The sequence below is a fragment of the Barbus barbus genome (assembly GCF_936440315.1).
Source record: "Barbus barbus genome assembly, chromosome: 3".
Lineage (NCBI taxonomy): Eukaryota > Metazoa > Chordata > Actinopteri > Cypriniformes > Cyprinidae > Barbus > Barbus barbus.
The window spans coordinates 36,492,609-36,510,936 of NC_136731.1; the positions used below are offsets into that span (position 1 = coordinate 36,492,609).

Here is an 18,328-nt window from a genome sequence, read left to right on the forward strand (position 1 = left end):
ACTAAGGGTTACAGGTCCATCACGCCTAATATCTTAATATATCCCATATTTAAGGTTTATACTGTTAAAAAATGTGCATCATGATAGACAGTTTAACGGTCTTAATCAAGATTTTTCAATTTTTATTTTACGAGTTATATGTGTGTCATTATTAAGAGCAATTTAATGATATGATGTCGTGTAGAACAGGTGATCGGCACCTTTATTTTGAAAGATGAGCCGATCAGGAACAGTTGGCTTGTTGTTGTGATGGTCACACTTGCAAACGCCGCTTCCCCAATTTACCATCTACTAAAGAAACAACGGATTTAATCCAAAACCAAAGGTATTCATGATTTATTTAAACGTATATTTCAGCGTGTGAAGTGCTATTCTTATTGTAGACGTACTTTAGCAGAAAGCTCAAACAAATACGGCATAGCACGACTAGCATTCATGCTAACCGCTTTGTCTCTACACTATTTTTTTATAAACCAGGCTTTGCAATAACATTTTAAGATACTCGATTGAAAACTAAAATACAAAGAGGCCGTCGAAATGAATGGCCAAGTTGGGTCCAAGAAAGTGAAGAATTAAAATAGTTTAATTTGTTGTATTATTTTTAGTAATGATATTGAAAAGAGCACCGAAATTCTAATTTAATAAATGAATGTAACCGCTTATAACTAATAAACAAAAACATATTATGTTTGAATGTTGATATATTTTGATAGATATTTTTATATTACAAACAATATTAATATAATTATTAGTAGTGCTGTTATTATTTTTATTAATATTATTAAATCACTGATACACTTGAGGACTCACTGGGACATTTGAGTTTCAAGCATGCATATGATTGTTTGACATTTCTGATTATTCTTTTCTGATCTCTGTTTTGCAGTCATTTTCTCATCTGGGCATCTTTTGGGATCATCTCCGGCGTGTGTAATTATGTGCACAACCTCATAGTCTCTTCATTTGTCAGGAGGCTGAGTGTGTTCGTGGTCCCTGTGAGACTAACTGAGACTGGAGAGCCAGTGAGAGTCAGGGGTTTTATCAGCCTCACATTGAGGAGTATTTCTGTGAGTGTATGCATGTGTGTCATGATGGGCGACGTCATTGACTTGGACAGACAGATCGAGCAACTCAGACGCTGTGAACTTATCAAGGAAAATGAAGTCAAGGCACTGTGTGCCAAAGCGAGGTAATGCTTAGGTGTTCAAGAGACAAGATAGCATTATGCATTTGTTGTACTTATTCGTTTTACTCCGCTATGCACAACCCATGTGCATCTAAATGACTGGTGCTAACTGTTGTCAAGTTGTGTATCATTACACACTTGCTTTAAAGTTGCAAAAGCTTCCTTATTTATGCTGTAAGTGTCATGGTTTTGCTTTATAGGGAGATTCTGGTGGAAGAGAGTAATGTTCAGAGGGTAGATTCTCCCGTCACAGTGAGTATTTCTGTGTCCATTACCTTTATAACCTTTAAGAGGATTATGCAATTGTGAAATCAGCTCTTTATTTATTTAATTTGCAGGTCTGTGGAGATATACATGGGCAGTTTTATGATTTAAAGGAGCTATTCAGGGTAAGTGGTTGAGAATCCAATATGGCATTTGTTAAATTTACAATACTTCTACTTTCAAACTTGGAATTTATGGATTGGTGGAAGTTTATTGTGCTGTGTCGTTTGACTCCTATCATTGTCCTCTGGGTCTTCAGGTGGGGGGTGAAGTTCCAGAGACAAACTACCTCTTCATGGGAGACTTTGTGGACAGAGGGTTCTACAGTGTGGAGACTTTCCTGTTGCTGCTAGCATTAAAGGTGCAGTATCTGTCCTGAAGTTAATCTTGTTTGCTTTGGAATGTGTGTGTTAAAGCCGTTCTGTACTCTGTAGTCTGCCCTTATTCACAGTCCTTTATATTTATGTCTTCAGGTGCGATACCCGGACCGAATAACGCTGATCAGAGGGAACCATGAGTCGAGGCAGATCACGCAAGTGTATGGCTTTTATGACGAGTGTCTTAGAAAATACGGCTCTGTTACAGTCTGGAGGTACTGCACAGAGATCTTTGACTACCTGTCCCTCTCTGCTATTGTTGATGGCAAGGTAGGTCCTCTTATAAATCTGTATCTATCCACTTTCTATTTTAATAATGTAAGCTATTTCTTATTTAGCAGCCATTACTCCAGTCTTCAGTGTCTCACATGATCCTTATGATTTGGTTCACAAGGAACATTTCTTATCAATGAACACAGCTGCTTAATTTTTTTTTTTTGTGAAAACTGATACATTTTTCCTCTTCTTTGAATAGGAAGTTTAAAGGAACGGTTTTTATTGTTGTATTAATGTAAAACTCTTATTGTGGCTTTTGATACATTTAATGCATCCTTGCAGAATAAAAGTGTCATACTGTTTTTGCTCCTCAGATATTTTGTGTGCATGGTGGCCTTTCTCCATCTATTCAAACTCTGGATCAGATTAGAACTATTGACCGAAAACAGGAAGTTCCTCATGATGGACCCATGTGTGACCTACTGTGGTCTGACCCAGAAGGTGAGAGAGGCTAATATAATGTACGATATAAAGGAAAGGTCTTCAATGTGCTGTTAATAACTAAGATGGTTTGCTTTCTTTTCTTGTCTGTAGACACCACAGGGTGGGGTGTGAGTCCCAGAGGAGCTGGGTATCTGTTTGGTAGTGATGTGGTGGCACAGTTTAATGCTGCCAATGATATCAGCATGATCTGCAGAGCTCATCAGCTGGTGATGGAGGGCTACAAATGGCATTTTAATGAGACTGTGTTAACGGTGTGGTCTGCTCCAAACTACTGTTATAGGTGTGTTTCTTTTCTATCTTATAGCAGTCCTCTTGTGTGTAACAGTGACTATTTGGATCTAAATGTGCTGGTTGCATTACTTAATTTACTGTTTTTGGAATATTTCCTAGGTGTGGTAATGTGGCAGCCATTTTGGAGCTTGATGAGCATCTCCAGAAGGAGTTTATCATATTTGAAGCTGCACCTCAGGAAACCAGAGGAATCCCCTCTAAGAGACCTGTGGCTGACTACTTCCTTTGACTTTTTCAGTCCAGGAGAAAAATAGGAAGCATCAGAAACGACATGTATGAACTGATTTTTTTTTTTTTTTGCGCTGGCCAACTTTTATCTGCACAACATTCAGTACTTCTGTGAATGGACCAGTTACAGCATTTACTGCCTGTTTCTCATTAGCCTTCACATTCCTTCCTTGTTACAAATGTTTTTCCTGACATCTTGTAAAATGTGTTTGAACCTGTTTTGACTCTCTAATTATGTGGTAGTTTTGTATTTTCAAACTGGTGATATTTTTTCCAACAAAAATAATAAAATGTGTGGGTTTATATATTTGTGTATATATAAATCTACAAAAAAATAGCATATCCACAAACTTAGTTTTTAATATGCAGCTGCTTGTTCCATATTTGTAATCATTTAGCACTGATAGAAATGTAATCAAATCTAAAACAATTTGAGATCTTGCATCAAAGGCTGTGAAGATGTAATAAATCATAATGGCATCATGAACAAGATCATACACAAAAGATATGAACTTTTAAGTGCTTAGTGAAAGGCATTGAAAACAGGATATATTAAAGTTAATGTATATTTTGAGTTCAATGATAAATTGGAGGCTGTTTTGGTTCAGACCTGTCGCTATTTAACAAAACAAACATTTTAATGTCCAAAATATCGTGGTGCTTGATTGCCAACATTAACAAGATTATTCCTTTTGATTAGACTAAGATATTTGCAATTAAGTAACCTTTTTCTGTTTCTGGCAACCTGAACATTTTTCATCTTACAGAGTGGCCAAGTAAAATGGATCAAAGATGCGTAAGGAGAAAATTGGACAATGATTTATAATTTAGAATGCATTTAAACTGTTTTTGCCATCAAATCATATATTTATGCTCTAAAGAAGTAATTCAGCAAGTAATATATTCATTGCTACAACAAAAAGAATTGCTTAAAAGGGGTAAGATCAAATATGTAGTGGTATTCTGTTATTTCCTTACTGGATGTTTCTTTACTCTTGATTAGATCAACTATCTCTTAAATGGGAGCTTACAACCAGCAATCATTTGACTGATCCCATCATATGTACAGTACGACCGTTAAGGCCATGCTCTAAGATAATTTTGTCACCACAGAATCAATTAAAACCATGATGAAAATCTCTTGAGACAGATTTTTCTACCTCATCGACAACTCTGTCCCTGAGAACACATTTTGCAAAGTTAAAACTAACATCAAAAAATAGTTTTCCCTCTTATGTATTAATGTTGACATGATCAAATACAGTGCTGCTTGAGAATCTGAAAATGTGCGTAATTTTAACAAAATAAGAGCGATCATACAAAATGCATGTTATTTTTTATTTAGTGCTGTTCTGAGTAAGATATTTTAAAAGATGATTACATTTAGTCCACAAGACAATAAAAAATAGCTGAAATTCAAATTTTGGGAACCCTTGGTTCTTAATACTGTGTGTGGTTACCTGGATGATCTACGATGTTTTGTGATGGTTGTTCATGAGTCCCTTGTTTGTTCTGAACAGTTAAACTGAGCACTGTTCTTCAGAAAAATCCTCCAGGTCCTGCAGAATCTTCAGTTTTCCAGCATCTTTTGCATATTTGAACCCTTTCCAGCAGTAACTGTATGATTTTGAGATCCACCTTTTCACACTGAGGATGATTGAGGGACTCAAACACAACTATTAAAAAAGGTTCAAACATTCACTGATGCTCCAGAAGTAAACACGATGCATTAAGAGCCGGGGGTGAAAACTTTTTGAATTTGAAGATCAGGGTAAATTGTACTTAATTTGTCTCCCAGGAAACATGCAAGTAGCTTCTGTTGCTTCCGAAGGGCATTACTAAATGGAAAAATATATATATTTCTAAATATAAAAAAATTGGACATCGTCATCCTGTTCAATTGTTGTTCAGACCAAGCATACTGACAACACTTTTTCAAATTTCTTGATCTAGCTGCTTTTGAGTGTCAAAATAAATCAAATCACTTCAGATACTTTTCCCCCAAAAACATTTTCTTAAAATTATTGAAATATAGCACAACTAACAAAAAGGTAAAAACAACACACATAATAAGTGTATAAGATGTTTTTTTTCTTTTGGTTATTACAGAAAGAGTCATACAGAAGCTGACCAAGTTCTTAATCAAGTAGTAGTGTTCTGTTCAGTGTGACAGGAAAACTTCATCCTTATGCCTCCGTTTTCAGTGGCCATGCTTTATAATATGGATATTAAGAAAGTGTACATATAATTGAGGCTAACTTTTGGTTTATTGTAATAAGTTTGTTGGCAGTGTTGTGGCAAACGGTTTGTACTTCATATTAATAAGAGCCAGCACCAGAACTGATTTTCCTAGTTTGCATCTAAAGTATGTATCCAAGCTACACATCTTCATATGCCTCATTCAAATTAGACACAAGGATTTCCTTCATTCAAGTTAAAGCAGAAGGGCGCTTTTGGCTATTTTCTGTTACCAGTGTGCATTTCTTTCCTTCGCAACTGTCTCTAGGAAATGCAAGTGATTCGCATAAAGGGCCAGAGAGGAGTCAACATCAATCCAGCTCACTTGACCTGCGTCATCGCCTGCTTGCAATGGAAGCTCACTCACACTATTGCCTAAACAGAAAGAATTGAATTAAATATATGGGATAGAAGAATCTTCTTTACTAACATATCATCCCAACTATTATTCTATGTTTCATCAATACACTGTTTTTACCTGATTCATCATGGAAATTCACTGCAACTGTCTCCATCCAAGCATTATCTGTGTTTCTTGGATCATCCACATAACCTTTATACACCTATAGGAAAAAAGATGATGCGTTATATAGCGCTTCAATGCACAAATTTACTGGTTTGAAAAGACTGTTCATATTTTTATGGAAACTGCAATACTCTACCTTTCAAAGTTTTGTGGTAAGTTAAAAAACAAATTTTCACTTATTTTTTCTATTCATAAAAGAATCCTGAAAAAATGATCAATTTCCATAATACAAAGTAGCACAGTATGAAGTGTCTTGAGCACCAAATTAGCATATTAGAATGATTTATGATCATGTGACACTCGTCTGTTGAATCACAGGAATAAACTTATTAAAAATACATTAAAATAGAAAACAGCTCTTTTAAATTGTAATGATATCTCACAATAATACGGTTTTTCTGTATTATTAATCAAATAAATTCAGCCTAGGTGAGCATATAAGAGACCTCTTTCAAAACCATTTAATTATCATAATTATTCCAAATCATTGAAGTGTAATCGCATGGTCTCACCTGAAGACCTACTGAGTTGAAAAGCTCAGTGATCCGCTTTTGGATCTTTTCCCTCTCACTTGGAGATGCCTGCAGAGAGTTCAATGCCTCTTCTGAGAACTCGCGCTGCAGTGTTTGAGAAATGCGCTCTCCAGGGTCCACCATTCCCTGAACACACAACAACAACAATTATCATAACCATCTGTGAGCATATTAGCAGAATGAATTTTTAAAAACCTCACCCCACAGATGCTGCTCACTCAAAATAACCATTCTGAACATTTACCCCTGGGATGGCCCATTCGCCACAGTCCAATCTCTTGATGGAGACAAATTGCAGAACGGGTAGTTGAGAGTTAGTGTGATGGACACGCTGTCCTGTAGAGTCCCTTTTCCACCTGTATGAGGCCATAGGAAACTGGAATGAGTTTTCAAGAATGCTTTAAGCATGTGAACCCTGCCACATTACACATAAAACTCCTTGCATGCATTGAACTGTTAAACTGGTCAAATGGGAAAGAGATTACAGGTAAAAGGTTGGTTTCTGTTTATTACGACACACACATTTTAGTACCTGGAAACTATTGGATCAGCGGCATGGTTTGGACCCCACCTTCCCAGTAATCCTCGGCCCTCCAGTCCAGTTCTTCCATGTGGATTACTGAGGATGATTTACGGTAAGTATTAAGCAGGAGAGGAAGCATTGTAATATTATTAAAATATTTTGTATGATCTAGTACTTGGACTCACAGTGGTTTGCCATTCTGGATGTGATACGGGCCCTCATGGCTTCTCCTATCCACAGATCCATCCAGAGTATTGAACTGTGGGGAAAATGCACTAAAGAAAGCATAAATAGATTTTTATACATATATTTCAAAACATTACCAGGAAAATGATCATCGCTATAATTCTCTTGAGGTACACCTTTTTTTAACAAATCATAGAATTTGCCGTCTAATTTTTTTAGGGTTGCAATTTATTGTAGAAATAAAAAATAATATAAAATGATATATTTCTTAATTGTTATTATTAATATGTGACCCTGGACCACAAATCCAGTCTTACGTCGCTGGGGTATATTTGTAGCAATAGCCAAAAATACACTGTATGGGTCAAAATTATATATATATTTATTTTTTGGCAAAAATTATTAGGACAATAAGTAAAGATCATGTTCCATGAAGATATTTTGTAAATTTCCTACTGTAAATATATCAAAACTTAATTTTTGATTAGTAATATGCATTGCTAAGATCTTAATTTGGACAACTTTAAAGGCGATTTTCTCAATATTTTGATTTTTTTGCACCCTCAGATTCCAGATTTTCAAATAGTTGTATCTCAGCCAAATATTGTCCGATCCTAACAAACATCAATGGAAAGCTCATTTATTCAGCTTTCAGATTATGTATAAATCTCAATTTGGAAAAATTGGCCCTTATGACTGGTTTTGTGGTCCACGGTCACATATTATTTGTTTATTTATATTGTACTCACCCAATCTCTGGGTCAGCCCAAACAGGCCTTTTCAGCACAGAGGGGGCGGTATAGTTATCAGGGCTGTACTGGGGCCAGTCTGTGTCCCAGTCTAGTTTGTCATCTGGGACAGGGAAGCGGCCCATGTCTGAGCCGGGATATACCGGACAGCGAGCCTTAACGTGCGGGGCAGGAGACATGTAGACAGATGGTGGTGAACAGAGACTGGGAATACGGCTAATGGCGTTCTTCCTGCTGAAAATTGGTTGAAAGAAACTATTAATTTAACCTTTAAGTTGAAATTGCACAAGTCACTGATGTACATTTTAAAAAATCATTTCTGTAAAGGAGCATTATTATTATTTTTCATTTTAAAACTCACAAGTCAGAGAGCACTACAAGAGAAATTACATTAACGAACAAGAAACACACCTATCAAGCTTGTGTCACAACTACAGCTTCAGAATTTAGATTAATTTGAATCATTACATTCATTTACATACCAGACTCCACTTGTGCCGGCAGTGTAGGGGAGCCCAGACTCAGCGCTACATGCACCGATGCAACCCAGTTCCTGCTTTCATTCCAAACAATCTCTGAACCCCAAGCTGCTGCAGTAACCAGGAAGTGAGAGACCAGCCCAACCTCTTCTGCAAGTCATGCGACTCGCTGTGGCTGCTCTGCTCAATGATTTCTTAAATGGGAAATTTGTACAGTGTAAGTTAGTTGACCCAATATAATGGGCAATATACATTTGCTGAGTGTGTTATTCTTCATATTCTGTGTGGTGGTCAGTCCACAGCAGTGATAGAAATTAATCTTTTCCAATAAGTTTAAATTGAGCCATTTTTTTTCTAAAAGTGTGCATCATCTTTTGAGTCAAATTCTTACATTTAATCAATCAATAATAATAGTAATACATTCAGGCTGTTACTAAACTAATGAAATCAGTATCAAGAAAATTGCTTTATGGCATTTAGATGTATTTTCACATGTTAATTCAGCTTAGAGGGACATGGGATACTTAAGTTTTGATATTTTAATATCAAATTTAATTGATATTTATTTTATATATTACCCTTTTCTAAACTACAGCAAATAAACTGTGATTGAAGGTGCCTGAATAAATTTTGGTTTGACCGTGTGTGTGTGTTTAGGTTAAATATAGGTAATTATGAGAGAATAATATGGTGCTTGTTTTTGTTCCAGTGGTAAATGTTCAGATGATGGAAAATATGTCGAGTTCGTGTGTTAGCATAGACTCTTCTCCCTTTCGCTTTTTTTTTTTCCAACCACAAACTGTAAATCTCTACAGTAGCCGTGGGAGGGGGCATGCACTGCACCCACTCGCGCAGCGCGCGCCCCGGCTGTTGCACAGGAGAAGTGCGCGCTCGCGCTCCGTTTAGATGCTCGCATCCACAGGGGGGCCTTGACTGACTCCTCTTCCACTGGCAGCAGAGCGCACCGTATAACGGCAGCCTTTGCGATCCAATAACCCTGTCTTTGATCTGAAGGCAAATAGGAGGCCCCTGTCCTCCAGAGACTGCGTGAAGGCGACTGATTTGCGGACAGAAGCGATGGCGGAAGCGGGCAGCAGCGCGGTTGCGGCCGGAGCCGCGGGCTCGAGTAGCAGCGCCGCCGGGGCTGGAGCAGCCGTCGCGGCCGGGGGAGCTAATGGAGCGGCGGGATCCAAGCCCGGCCTGGAGTCGGTGAAGGGACAGAATTTTGACGTTGGCCCTCGATACACCGATCTCCAGTACATCGGGGAGGGGGCCTATGGGATGGTCTGGTAAGCAGAAACTGCTCTTTTTTGCCGTCGCACACGTTGGTTGGAGATCTTGTTGGATCGGAGCGATAATTAATGGGCTGGTAACCTTACTAATCACCTCTTCGTAGTAAGGAAAAAGGGTGTTGATTCGCTGAAAGCCTGTGCCATTCCCTTTTTGTAGACAGAAAACAAAATACACGGTGTTTCAAAAGCAACAGACTCATTTTCTCCACTCAACAAGTTTCCTTGCATATCCTTCCTAGAATCTCAGGGCTAACAATAGATTGCGAGTAATGCATTGGATTAAATCCCATTTCTTCAGCACTGGCTGTGTTTGAAAGCATTGCGAGCTGCCTACATAGTGTTTTTTTTTGTATCATGTAGGAACATTCAAAATGCTGTCTAGCTCGCTAGGTTTCAAACACAGCTAAGGTCTCGCTGCATGTGATTTACATGATATTAAGAGCTCTCGATGAGTTTAGATGTTGAATGTCACTTGTCCTTCGTGATTTTGGGAGTGTGTTTTGTTGTTTGTAGTGTGAAACTGCATGCTAGTGCTTTTGGCTCCACCGCTAGCAATCTGACATCTCACTCCGAGCTCGTCAAACAGGCGTGGTTACGATGCGGCCAAATGTGGATGAAGTGGCTTAGCAAACATTTCTGCGGGTTTTCTAGAAATAAGTTCCTACCGTTTTTAAGATGTCAACTCAACTGCCGATACGTTTTGGTTAAAAGATGGTGAAATATATAAGGTGCAGAATTTAGAGCTGTGCGTGTTGCTCTGTCCTCCATCCTCAAAATGACTGTCAAGTTTTGCTGGAGGATGTAAACAAACCCCCTGTAATAAAACACAAAGGCCTTCTTTGGGTAGGGCTGTCAGACAGCAGCATAGTGAGAAAAATGTATGAAGAATCAGATACTAGGTATTTTCCACAAGTACAGTGCACTTAGTAGTTTTAAACATCAAATATATGTAAAATTGGGATTTTGGCCTGTCCCATCTTAGAGATTTTCTTAAACATATCTAACAATTAAAATCATACAAAAAAAAAAAAAAATTATCAAAAATGGTTGTTGTTTTGGTGTTTTTAATTTGTTTATCTTAAACATTTGTACGTTTTAACAATTTATTAAAATGTCCTAAAACTGGGACAGCTTGGTGAAAAGACAAGTCAATGATCTTATTTTGTTCATTTATTATTTATGTAATTACAAATTTATAGATGGTGTATGTCAAGCCTAACATGCTGCAACTTGTTTTACCCAAGTGTTTTATTTTTTGGGAACCATTTTAACTGCAAACCAACATTTGGTCACCCCCTCCTCCCACTTAAAAAAAAATTTAATAATATATGTAAAATATATTTTTTAAAGGTTATAGCTGCAACACACGCTGCAAGGATTTAAACTATTTATACACGTCACATATAAATATGAATAATACTTATCATAGCCTTAGCATTCAGGATATTTCTAAAGTTTAAGCACCTCTGTTCACTTTTTTAACATTATTCTTTATGCTATATGAGCTAAATATGTGCACAAGCTTGTATTATTTTTTATACTCCCTCCTCTCATCCCATTATCTCTTTCCCCTGCAGCTCAGCTTTTGATCATGTGAATAAGATCCGAGTGGCCATTAAGAAGATCAGTCCGTTTGAACACCAGACCTACTGCCAGCGCACCCTGAGGGAGATCAAAATCCTCCTGCGGTTCCGTCATGAGAATATCATCGGCATCAATGACATCCTGAGAGCGCGTCGCATCGAGTATATGAGGGATGTGTATCCTTAAACATGCACGCAATGCACTAGGTTGAATTGTTGTACATACCTTTGTATATTGGAGATTCTGGACAGTGTTGTGCTGTAGTTCTTTAACTGCGTTTCAGCTACATCGTACAGGACCTGATGGAGACCGACCTTTACAAATTGCTGAAGACACAGCAACTCAGCAACGACCATATCTGCTACTTTCTGTACCAGATCCTGCGAGGGCTGAAGTACATTCACTCTGCCAATGTGCTGCACAGAGACTTGAAGCCCTCGAATCTTCTCATCAACACCACATGTGACCTCAAGGTCAGAAAAGCCACACAGACATAAAACACAACATAAAACTCTAGTTCTTAATATAATAAGCAGCGTTTAGTAAACCATTGACAATAAAAAGTAAATATGAAACCTAATGTGAAATGGAAATCGTTTTGTAAGCGATCTATTTCAGTGCAGATATTTTGAGAAACGCAGGACCAAATTTAGTAATGTAGTTCTTGTGCTTTGTTTAATCTTAAGGCAGTGATCCTAGTGAAGCTAAAAATAGAAATGAGGGGCTTTTTAAAGTGAAATTGCATGTTGGAGAGTTGTATGGAGGATAATTTAATTTCCTCACCCATAGATCTGTGACTTTGGTTTGGCACGGATAGCCGACCCAGAACATGACCACACCGGATTCCTCACAGAGTATGTGGCTACTCGCTGGTACCGTGCTCCTGAGATCATGCTCAACTCCAAGGTATGTCCATGTGTCTATGCCGTTAGCATTTAATATATTAGCTGGATGCATGTTTTGACATACTCTCTCAATCTTGCAGGGCTACACCAAGTCTATTGATATTTGGTCTGTGGGTTGCATCCTAGCTGAGATGTTGTCCAACAGACCCATCTTCCCTGGAAAGCATTATCTGGACCAGCTCAACCACATTTTGGGTAAGAACTTGTGCTTAATGCTCATTGGAATTTCCCCATTTTCTGACTTCCTATTCATTCGTTTCATTTTCTGCAATACCTGAAGCACAATATAGAAAAGGAAAAACCTTTTATGTTGCAACTGCATGCAGCACGGAGATTGCTGTGTTATGACTCAATGACACACTGTATCAGAGAGGGCAGGAAACACTCTGTAAAGGACAGACGATCAGCCACTTCCTGGTTTCCAGGAAAATAGAAAGCAGCACAACTGTTTTCGACATTGATAGTAATAAGAAATGTTTCTTGAGCACTTATGATTTGATTATTATGATTTCTGTAGCATCATGTAACCGTAAAGACTGGAATAATAGCTGATGAAAATTCAGCTTTGCTATCACAGGAATAAATTACACTTTAAAATATATTCAAAAAGAAAACAGTCATTTTAAATTGTTATAATGTCTCATAATATTCCTTTTTTTTAATCAATTAAAGGCAGCCTTTGTTAGCGTAAAGAGACAACTCTTAAAAGCATTAAAAAACCTTACCAACCCCAAACTTTTGAACACTGTATTTTTGCTTTATATGTTATTACATATTGACAATTTATTTTATTATGTGTTTAATTTTATTATTATATTTAAGTGGCAACCCAGCACAGTCCCAAACATGTTTATAATATAAAAGCTTTTACTTGGCTGCATATAGTTTTGAATATGAAAATACTCCATCAAGATTTTGAATGAATTTATGCCAAAATACTGTTTTGTTTGATCAAGCTGTTTGATAAAGTTTGATTTGATGCACAGCTTTTGAAGTGTATTCAGAAGGATTTTCTACTCCCTTGAAAAGTCAATTACCTTATTTCTTTTTTTTGTCTTAACTATGCATAATAAAATGTTAGTTGCATTTTATTATTTCCATTAGCATTGTTTTCTTCCCTGCTGTCCGTGACCTATCAACGCTGCTTTCCCAAAAACCAAAGTAGACCATGGAAACAATGGTTTTCAGTTGAGGACCACTGCATTGTTGTTATTTGACCCATTTGGGAATGCAAGCCCATTGTTAGTGTTATGACGATTTTCCTGCCCCATCAACCAGGTATTTTGGGCTCCCCCTCTCAAGATGATCTGAGCTGCATCATCAACATGAAGGCCAGGAACTACCTCCAGTCTCTTCCCCAGAAACCGAAAATCCCATGGAGCAAGCTGTTCCCCAAAGCAGACAACAAAGGTAAGTGCACACATTAGGATGGTTTGTGAAATGATATGTAGAGGGGTCTGGCAGTTGTCTCGTTTGTGTGTGTGTGTGTGTGTGTGTGTGTGGGAGTACTGAACAAATGTGGGTGTCAACAAATGGTCTTTTGATAGTCTGACTGCATTGTCCAAGTATGTTTAATAAAACATTAGCAGGGAATACATCCTTGTATGCTTTTTCTCTATTGTGACTATCGTTGTGCATGATTTGTAGGTTGTGTGATAGATCTAGTGAATAAGTTGCTTTGTAATCATAAATTTAACATAGAAGTGTGGAATTCTTTATGTATTTTTACCATTGTATTTCAGCTCTGGATTTATTGGATCGCATGTTAACCTTTAACCCCATCAAACGTATAACTGTGGAGGAAGCACTGGCCCACCCATACCTGGAGCAGTACTATGACCCCTCTGATGAGGTATCTGTCATTCCCCTCTCCATCATTTCTGTCTCACACCACCCCTTCAGTCTGTCATCTGTACAATCTCATATCAGTTAGTTAAGCTTAACAGCATTTCGCATTGTTTGCAAATTTAGCCGGTGGCTGAGGAGCCCTTCACTTTCAACATGGAGCTGGACGACCTTCCTAAAGAGAAGCTGAAAGAGCTCATCTATGAGGAGACGGCACGCTTCCAGGCCAACTACCAGGGCTCCTGAGAGGGACAGGTACAAACGCACATGCACATGTCAAATGACCAAATCTACAAGTGTTAGAAACGTTAATGCATTTATATGTAGTAGTATTCTGTGTAAAGGCCCGCTCACACCAAGGACGATAACTATAAAGATAACAGTAAAGATATAGTTTTAAATTGATATCATTGGAATCACTTTCAGAACTATTTTTTCCAGCTGATGAACGATACAAACACTGACACCCTATCAGAATCAATCCTGCTGTAACGAGCTTGAGAATTTAAAACAGCAGGCAAGTGAGCGCTTAGAATAAACAGACGATATTGTTTGCTGGTGTGGACGCTAATATCTTTATCTTTATAGTTATCTTTATAGTTACTGTTCTTGGTGTGAACGGGGCTTAAGGCATGCAAAAAATAAATAACAGAGGTGAAGAGCAGTGACTAGCACAAGTCATATAAAGCAGTTAAAGACATAGTTCACCCAAAAATGAATTGATGGCAATTTTACATACCCTCTTGACTTGTACGACTGATTTTCATCCACAAAACATGAAATAAGATATTTATAAAAAAATATTTACGCTGCCCTGTTAAATAAAAGGCATATGGTGACCAGGGGTTGTCAAGCTTGCAGAAAAGGGGGGAAAATAGAAAGAAAATGGTGTGACACATGCACTGTATTAGTGTAAGAGACTTAAACGGTTATTTTCACATTTTATTTTATTTGTGCATGGGCATATTCATATTTGGTAAGTCTTTAGTTACCATGTAAAATACATTTTAATACATGTACAGATCAGATTTCACAACTATTTTTGGGTGAACTATTTTTTTTTTTTTTTTTTTTACATATAAAAAATAATGAAGAAAAAGTTCATTTTTAAATATTATAACTAATACAAAAATGAAAACTGACGTACAACATTTATCTTTATAATAATAATCTTTTTTGTCTGTTCTGTATATTAAAATACTAAGAATTACTATAAAGATTATATTATTTTTTTCAGTGAAAGCAATGCTTAAATTCTCCTTAAATTGAGTAAAGCCTTAAGGTCCCTGCACACCGAGTCCGAAATTTATGCACGTTAAAAAATAAATACAACCTTGCGTTGTGTCAATCACGTTTACACGCTGCCTCCGAAACTTTCATCCGTCACAAAAAAAAATAAAAAATTGGATTGGGTTCGATTTTCTGCATTTTTCTCATCCTTAGCAAGCATTTTGAGAGGTGTTTTGACAATTCGGAGCCAGTTGATCCACTTTGTCCTGTAGCATAGAAATTGGTGGTGGTCTTTTTTTTTTTATATGTGGCTCCTGTATTGCTAGCAAAGCATCAAACTGAGCCACTGACATCCTGAAGTCATCCACTTTGAATCGCCCGGGATACTCCCGCAGCTCCTTGATAAGAAGGGGAACTCTCCTTCCTCTCTACCCTGTCTCAGGATTGAATGGACCCAATATTTCCTATTTTTCTCTTTTTAAGAAGGAAATCATCTTCACTGCTTGAAGACTCCATTTTGTATTGTTTTGTGAATTGTTTCTCAGTAGATGAGGCAGATGAATTAATACGCATTCAGTCTCGGTGTGCAAGGACCTTTACTCTCGTGTGAAGAATTTCCATGCTTAAAGCTGTGTTGATGCCTACTGATGATCAGTAATCCTTTTTTTTGTGTTTGTTTTTTTGCAGCCATCACGGAGAATAACCGAGCAGCATGGAGTCTCAGATAAAGATAACTCCAGACAACCTGCGAAAACATATACATACATATATACATATAAAAAACAAGATAAAAAGACAAAAAAATCTACATTTAAAAACTTATCTGTCCATCTCTCTTTATTGCTGGGAAGCTGTACGCTAGTTTGAGCTTATAACATCTTATCATAACGCCATTAATGGGGGCCGTCAGACTCGCTGTTCTCATACCGCACACAGCTCCTGCTCTCTGAAACAACTGCATCTGTCACCCTTTCTATCAATACCCTGCTTCTCTCTCTGTTTGTATCCGTCTCTTTCTCTTTATGTCTCTCTAGGGTGTCCCTTCTCTCGAGGGTGTCTCTCTACTAGTCTGTTGTTCCGGGTGTTTTTTTTTTTTTCATTCCACGGAGATGGAGAGAGAGAAAGAGAATCTCTACGATGGGCACTGACTGGCGTGTGTGTATATATAAGTGGTTTTGAGTTTCATTGGAGTATTGTAAGTTGGCGATCTGTTTGTACACTGTAATTTGAACGTTGCGATCAGTTACAAATCGTGTTTTGTAATGTTGGGAATTTATATTTGAGTATCTTTTGAAATATAAAGTCATTGCTTGTGTTGTTTTTTTGTTTTTATTCATTCAAAGACAAATGATGTTGTGTTTAATGAGCTCGGACTTTTTTGTTTAGTTTTCTATTGTGAGGAAAAAGTGGTCTCGTTTTGGTTCTTGAGAAATATATTGAGTAAAAGAGAAACGGCGACAGGCAATGAACGGAGGAAAGAGAGCGAGATGGAATAGTATCATCTGCTGTAAAATATCATGTTCTACTGTTGAGAACTGAGACTATTTCTTGCCAATGTTCTTGGGAAATTTAAGCCATCAGTATTTGTTTCTTTTAATGTCGGCTTTCTTTCCCTCTTTCTCCTCCTCTCGCTCGTCTGTTCATTTGCTGGAGGTTCTGTGGTGTGCAGACCTTCATTGTGCGTTCTTTTGCGTTTTTTAGGGGGGTTGATACTGATTTCTTTGTGAATAACAATAGTTGTCATTGGTTACCATGTCCATGGCTACCGTTGCCATGATTCCTTTCTGATAAGTCACACATCGTTCCCCACGTTCTGGCTTTGTTTCTCGCAGATGTCGGTCCCTTCCTCTTTCTTTCGCATCTTGTTTTGTTTTTCTTCACTTGTCCTGGAGTGATTTGAGGAATCATAGCCAAGCTTAACACTTTCAGAGCCATAGCACATTTTTTCTCATTCCCTCCCTGTGATGTCAGAACTTTTCAAAGGGCTTTTCCACAGGGCTTGCTGACCTCATGCCTCTCCTGCCTGTGATTGGCTCACCTTGTGTTTATCGAGTCTCCAATTGACTTCTGCATGCGTTGCATCTTAGACGTAACTACCTGCCTTTATTATACATTTTCGGTGAGATGTCGCCATCTTTCGATGCCGTTTTTAAAGAAACCGTCATTGCTTTTTGCCAATCATGGATGAGGAAAGCATGTTCAAGTGGGAAGAGTTAAAATGACACTGCGTGTAGCTGTTTTGCATAAATCCAGGGTGTGATTTGCATAAATTAATAACCCCCCGTGTAAAACCCCATTGAGACGAGCCCCAACTGCTGAGGAAATTCACCCCGCACGTCAATCACGTGACATTTCTCAATCGGTGCACCTGCACTTTGTGTCTCATGACCAAACGTTTGGTTTTCGGTTCAGTTTTTAGGGCAATTTTAACGATTCCTGTGACAAACATTTCCTTGTTTTCGTTCTAAGCTTTAGTTTTTTTTTTCTTAATCCCCCGCTTGTTAGGATGAAATGTATCAGTCCCATGTCTATGTCTGTCCTTTCCAACCAGAAGCTGCTCTTCTTTGCTTCCTCTTGAGGAGGGGAGATCATCCCGCTCTGTGATCTGAGGGAAACAAGTCATTACCAAGAAAAAGATTATTTATATTACTGTATTGTCAATGGCAATGACATGCTTATTGTGAATGGGACCATGGGGACTGTCAACAGTCTTACACACACATGTATTTCTCACATATAAACCTGCACGCATACAGTATATGATTTCAAAAGCCTGCAAAGGAGGCAGATATCATAATGTCCTTTTAATGGCTGTTATTATGATTATTGCTGGTGTTATATTGGTGAGGTCTTTTTTTATTTTAAAAACTGAAAAGGGATTTAAAAACTTTTGTCCTTTTTAAAGTATGTTTTGCATTTCTTTCATTTTGTTCGCTTTGGGTGTGAAAAATAATTGGCTGTTCACTCTTTCTGAAGTCTATTTTTTCCCTAAATCTTATAAGGAATTATTTTAAATGATGATTAAAAGATATGGGTAGATTGTGAAGAGAAATGAGCTATGGATGGTTATAGTCTATGTATATGCTTATGGGTATAATAAATTAAACGATTAACAAAAACAGAATTATATACATATATTAAATAAAATTCCTGATACTGTAAGTCTTTGTCT

At 37.6% G+C, this 18,328-nt stretch overlaps 3 protein-coding genes across 3 annotated transcripts; 2 read left to right on the forward strand and 1 right to left on the reverse strand.

Moving 5' to 3' along the window:
- The first annotated feature begins 231 nt into the window (after positions 1-231).
- LOC306846622 (serine/threonine-protein phosphatase 4 catalytic subunit B-like) lies at positions 232-4,484 on the forward strand. Its single transcript, XM_079380108.1, has 9 exons — positions 232-325; positions 887-1,189; positions 1,387-1,438; positions 1,525-1,575; positions 1,710-1,811; positions 1,924-2,097; positions 2,418-2,544; positions 2,638-2,827; positions 2,938-4,484. The coding sequence occupies exons 2-9, from the start codon at positions 1,080-1,082 to the stop codon at positions 3,065-3,067; spliced, it is 936 nt and encodes a 311-aa protein (XP_079236234.1). The 5' UTR covers positions 232-325; positions 887-1,079; the 3' UTR covers positions 3,068-4,484.
- On the reverse strand, positions 3,411-9,182 carry LOC306846630 (ADP-ribose pyrophosphatase, mitochondrial-like). The gene is made up of 8 exons (XM_079380126.1): positions 8,304-9,182; positions 7,822-8,055; positions 7,072-7,161; positions 6,896-6,982; positions 6,608-6,719; positions 6,343-6,489; positions 5,783-5,867; positions 3,411-5,679 (listed from the first exon to the last, which is right to left on the reverse strand). The coding sequence occupies exons 2-8, from the start codon at positions 7,998-8,000 to the stop codon at positions 5,534-5,536; spliced, it is 846 nt and encodes a 281-aa protein (XP_079236252.1). The 5' UTR covers positions 8,001-8,055; positions 8,304-9,182; the 3' UTR covers positions 3,411-5,533.
- mapk3 (mitogen-activated protein kinase 3) lies at positions 9,170-18,316 on the forward strand. The gene is made up of 9 exons (XM_079380071.1): positions 9,170-9,589; positions 11,170-11,352; positions 11,460-11,649; positions 11,966-12,082; positions 12,162-12,276; positions 13,360-13,491; positions 13,824-13,933; positions 14,053-14,181; positions 15,844-18,316. The coding sequence occupies exons 1-8, from the start codon at positions 9,378-9,380 to the stop codon at positions 14,170-14,172; spliced, it is 1,179 nt and encodes a 392-aa protein (XP_079236197.1). The 5' UTR covers positions 9,170-9,377; the 3' UTR covers positions 14,173-14,181; positions 15,844-18,316.
- The last annotated feature ends 12 nt before the right edge of the window (positions 18,317-18,328 follow it).

Bases quoted from the DNA above. Each gene is read 5' to 3' on its own strand.
- mapk3 (XM_079380071.1), top strand. From the start codon at position 9,378: ATGGCGGAAGCGGGCAGCAGCGCGGTTGCGGCCGGAGCCGCGGGCTCG. The intron at 12,083-12,161 runs GTATGTCCATGT...TCAATCTTGCAG, and splicing joins AGATCATGCTCAACTCCAAG to GGCTACACCAAGTCTATTGA. The intron at 12,277-13,359 runs GTAAGAACTTGT...CCCATCAACCAG, and splicing joins CCAGCTCAACCACATTTTGG to GTATTTTGGGCTCCCCCTCT.
- LOC306846622 (XM_079380108.1), top strand. From the start codon at position 1,080: ATGTGTGTCATGATGGGCGACGTCATTGACTTGGACAGACAGATCGAG. The intron at 1,439-1,524 runs GTGAGTATTTCT...TTTAATTTGCAG, and splicing joins GGGTAGATTCTCCCGTCACA to GTCTGTGGAGATATACATGG. The intron at 1,576-1,709 runs GTAAGTGGTTGA...CTGGGTCTTCAG, and splicing joins ATTTAAAGGAGCTATTCAGG to GTGGGGGGTGAAGTTCCAGA.
- LOC306846630 (XM_079380126.1), bottom strand. From the start codon at position 8,000: ATGTCTCCTGCCCCGCACGTTAAGGCTCGCTGTCCGGTATATCCCGGC. The intron at 7,162-7,821 runs GTGAGTACAATA...TGCTTTCTTTAG, and splicing joins TGGGCTGACCCAGAGATTGG to TGCATTTTCCCCACAGTTCA. The intron at 6,490-6,607 runs GTAAATGTTCAG...TTGTGTGTTCAG, and splicing joins GCGAATGGGCCATCCCAGGG to GGAATGGTGGACCCTGGAGA.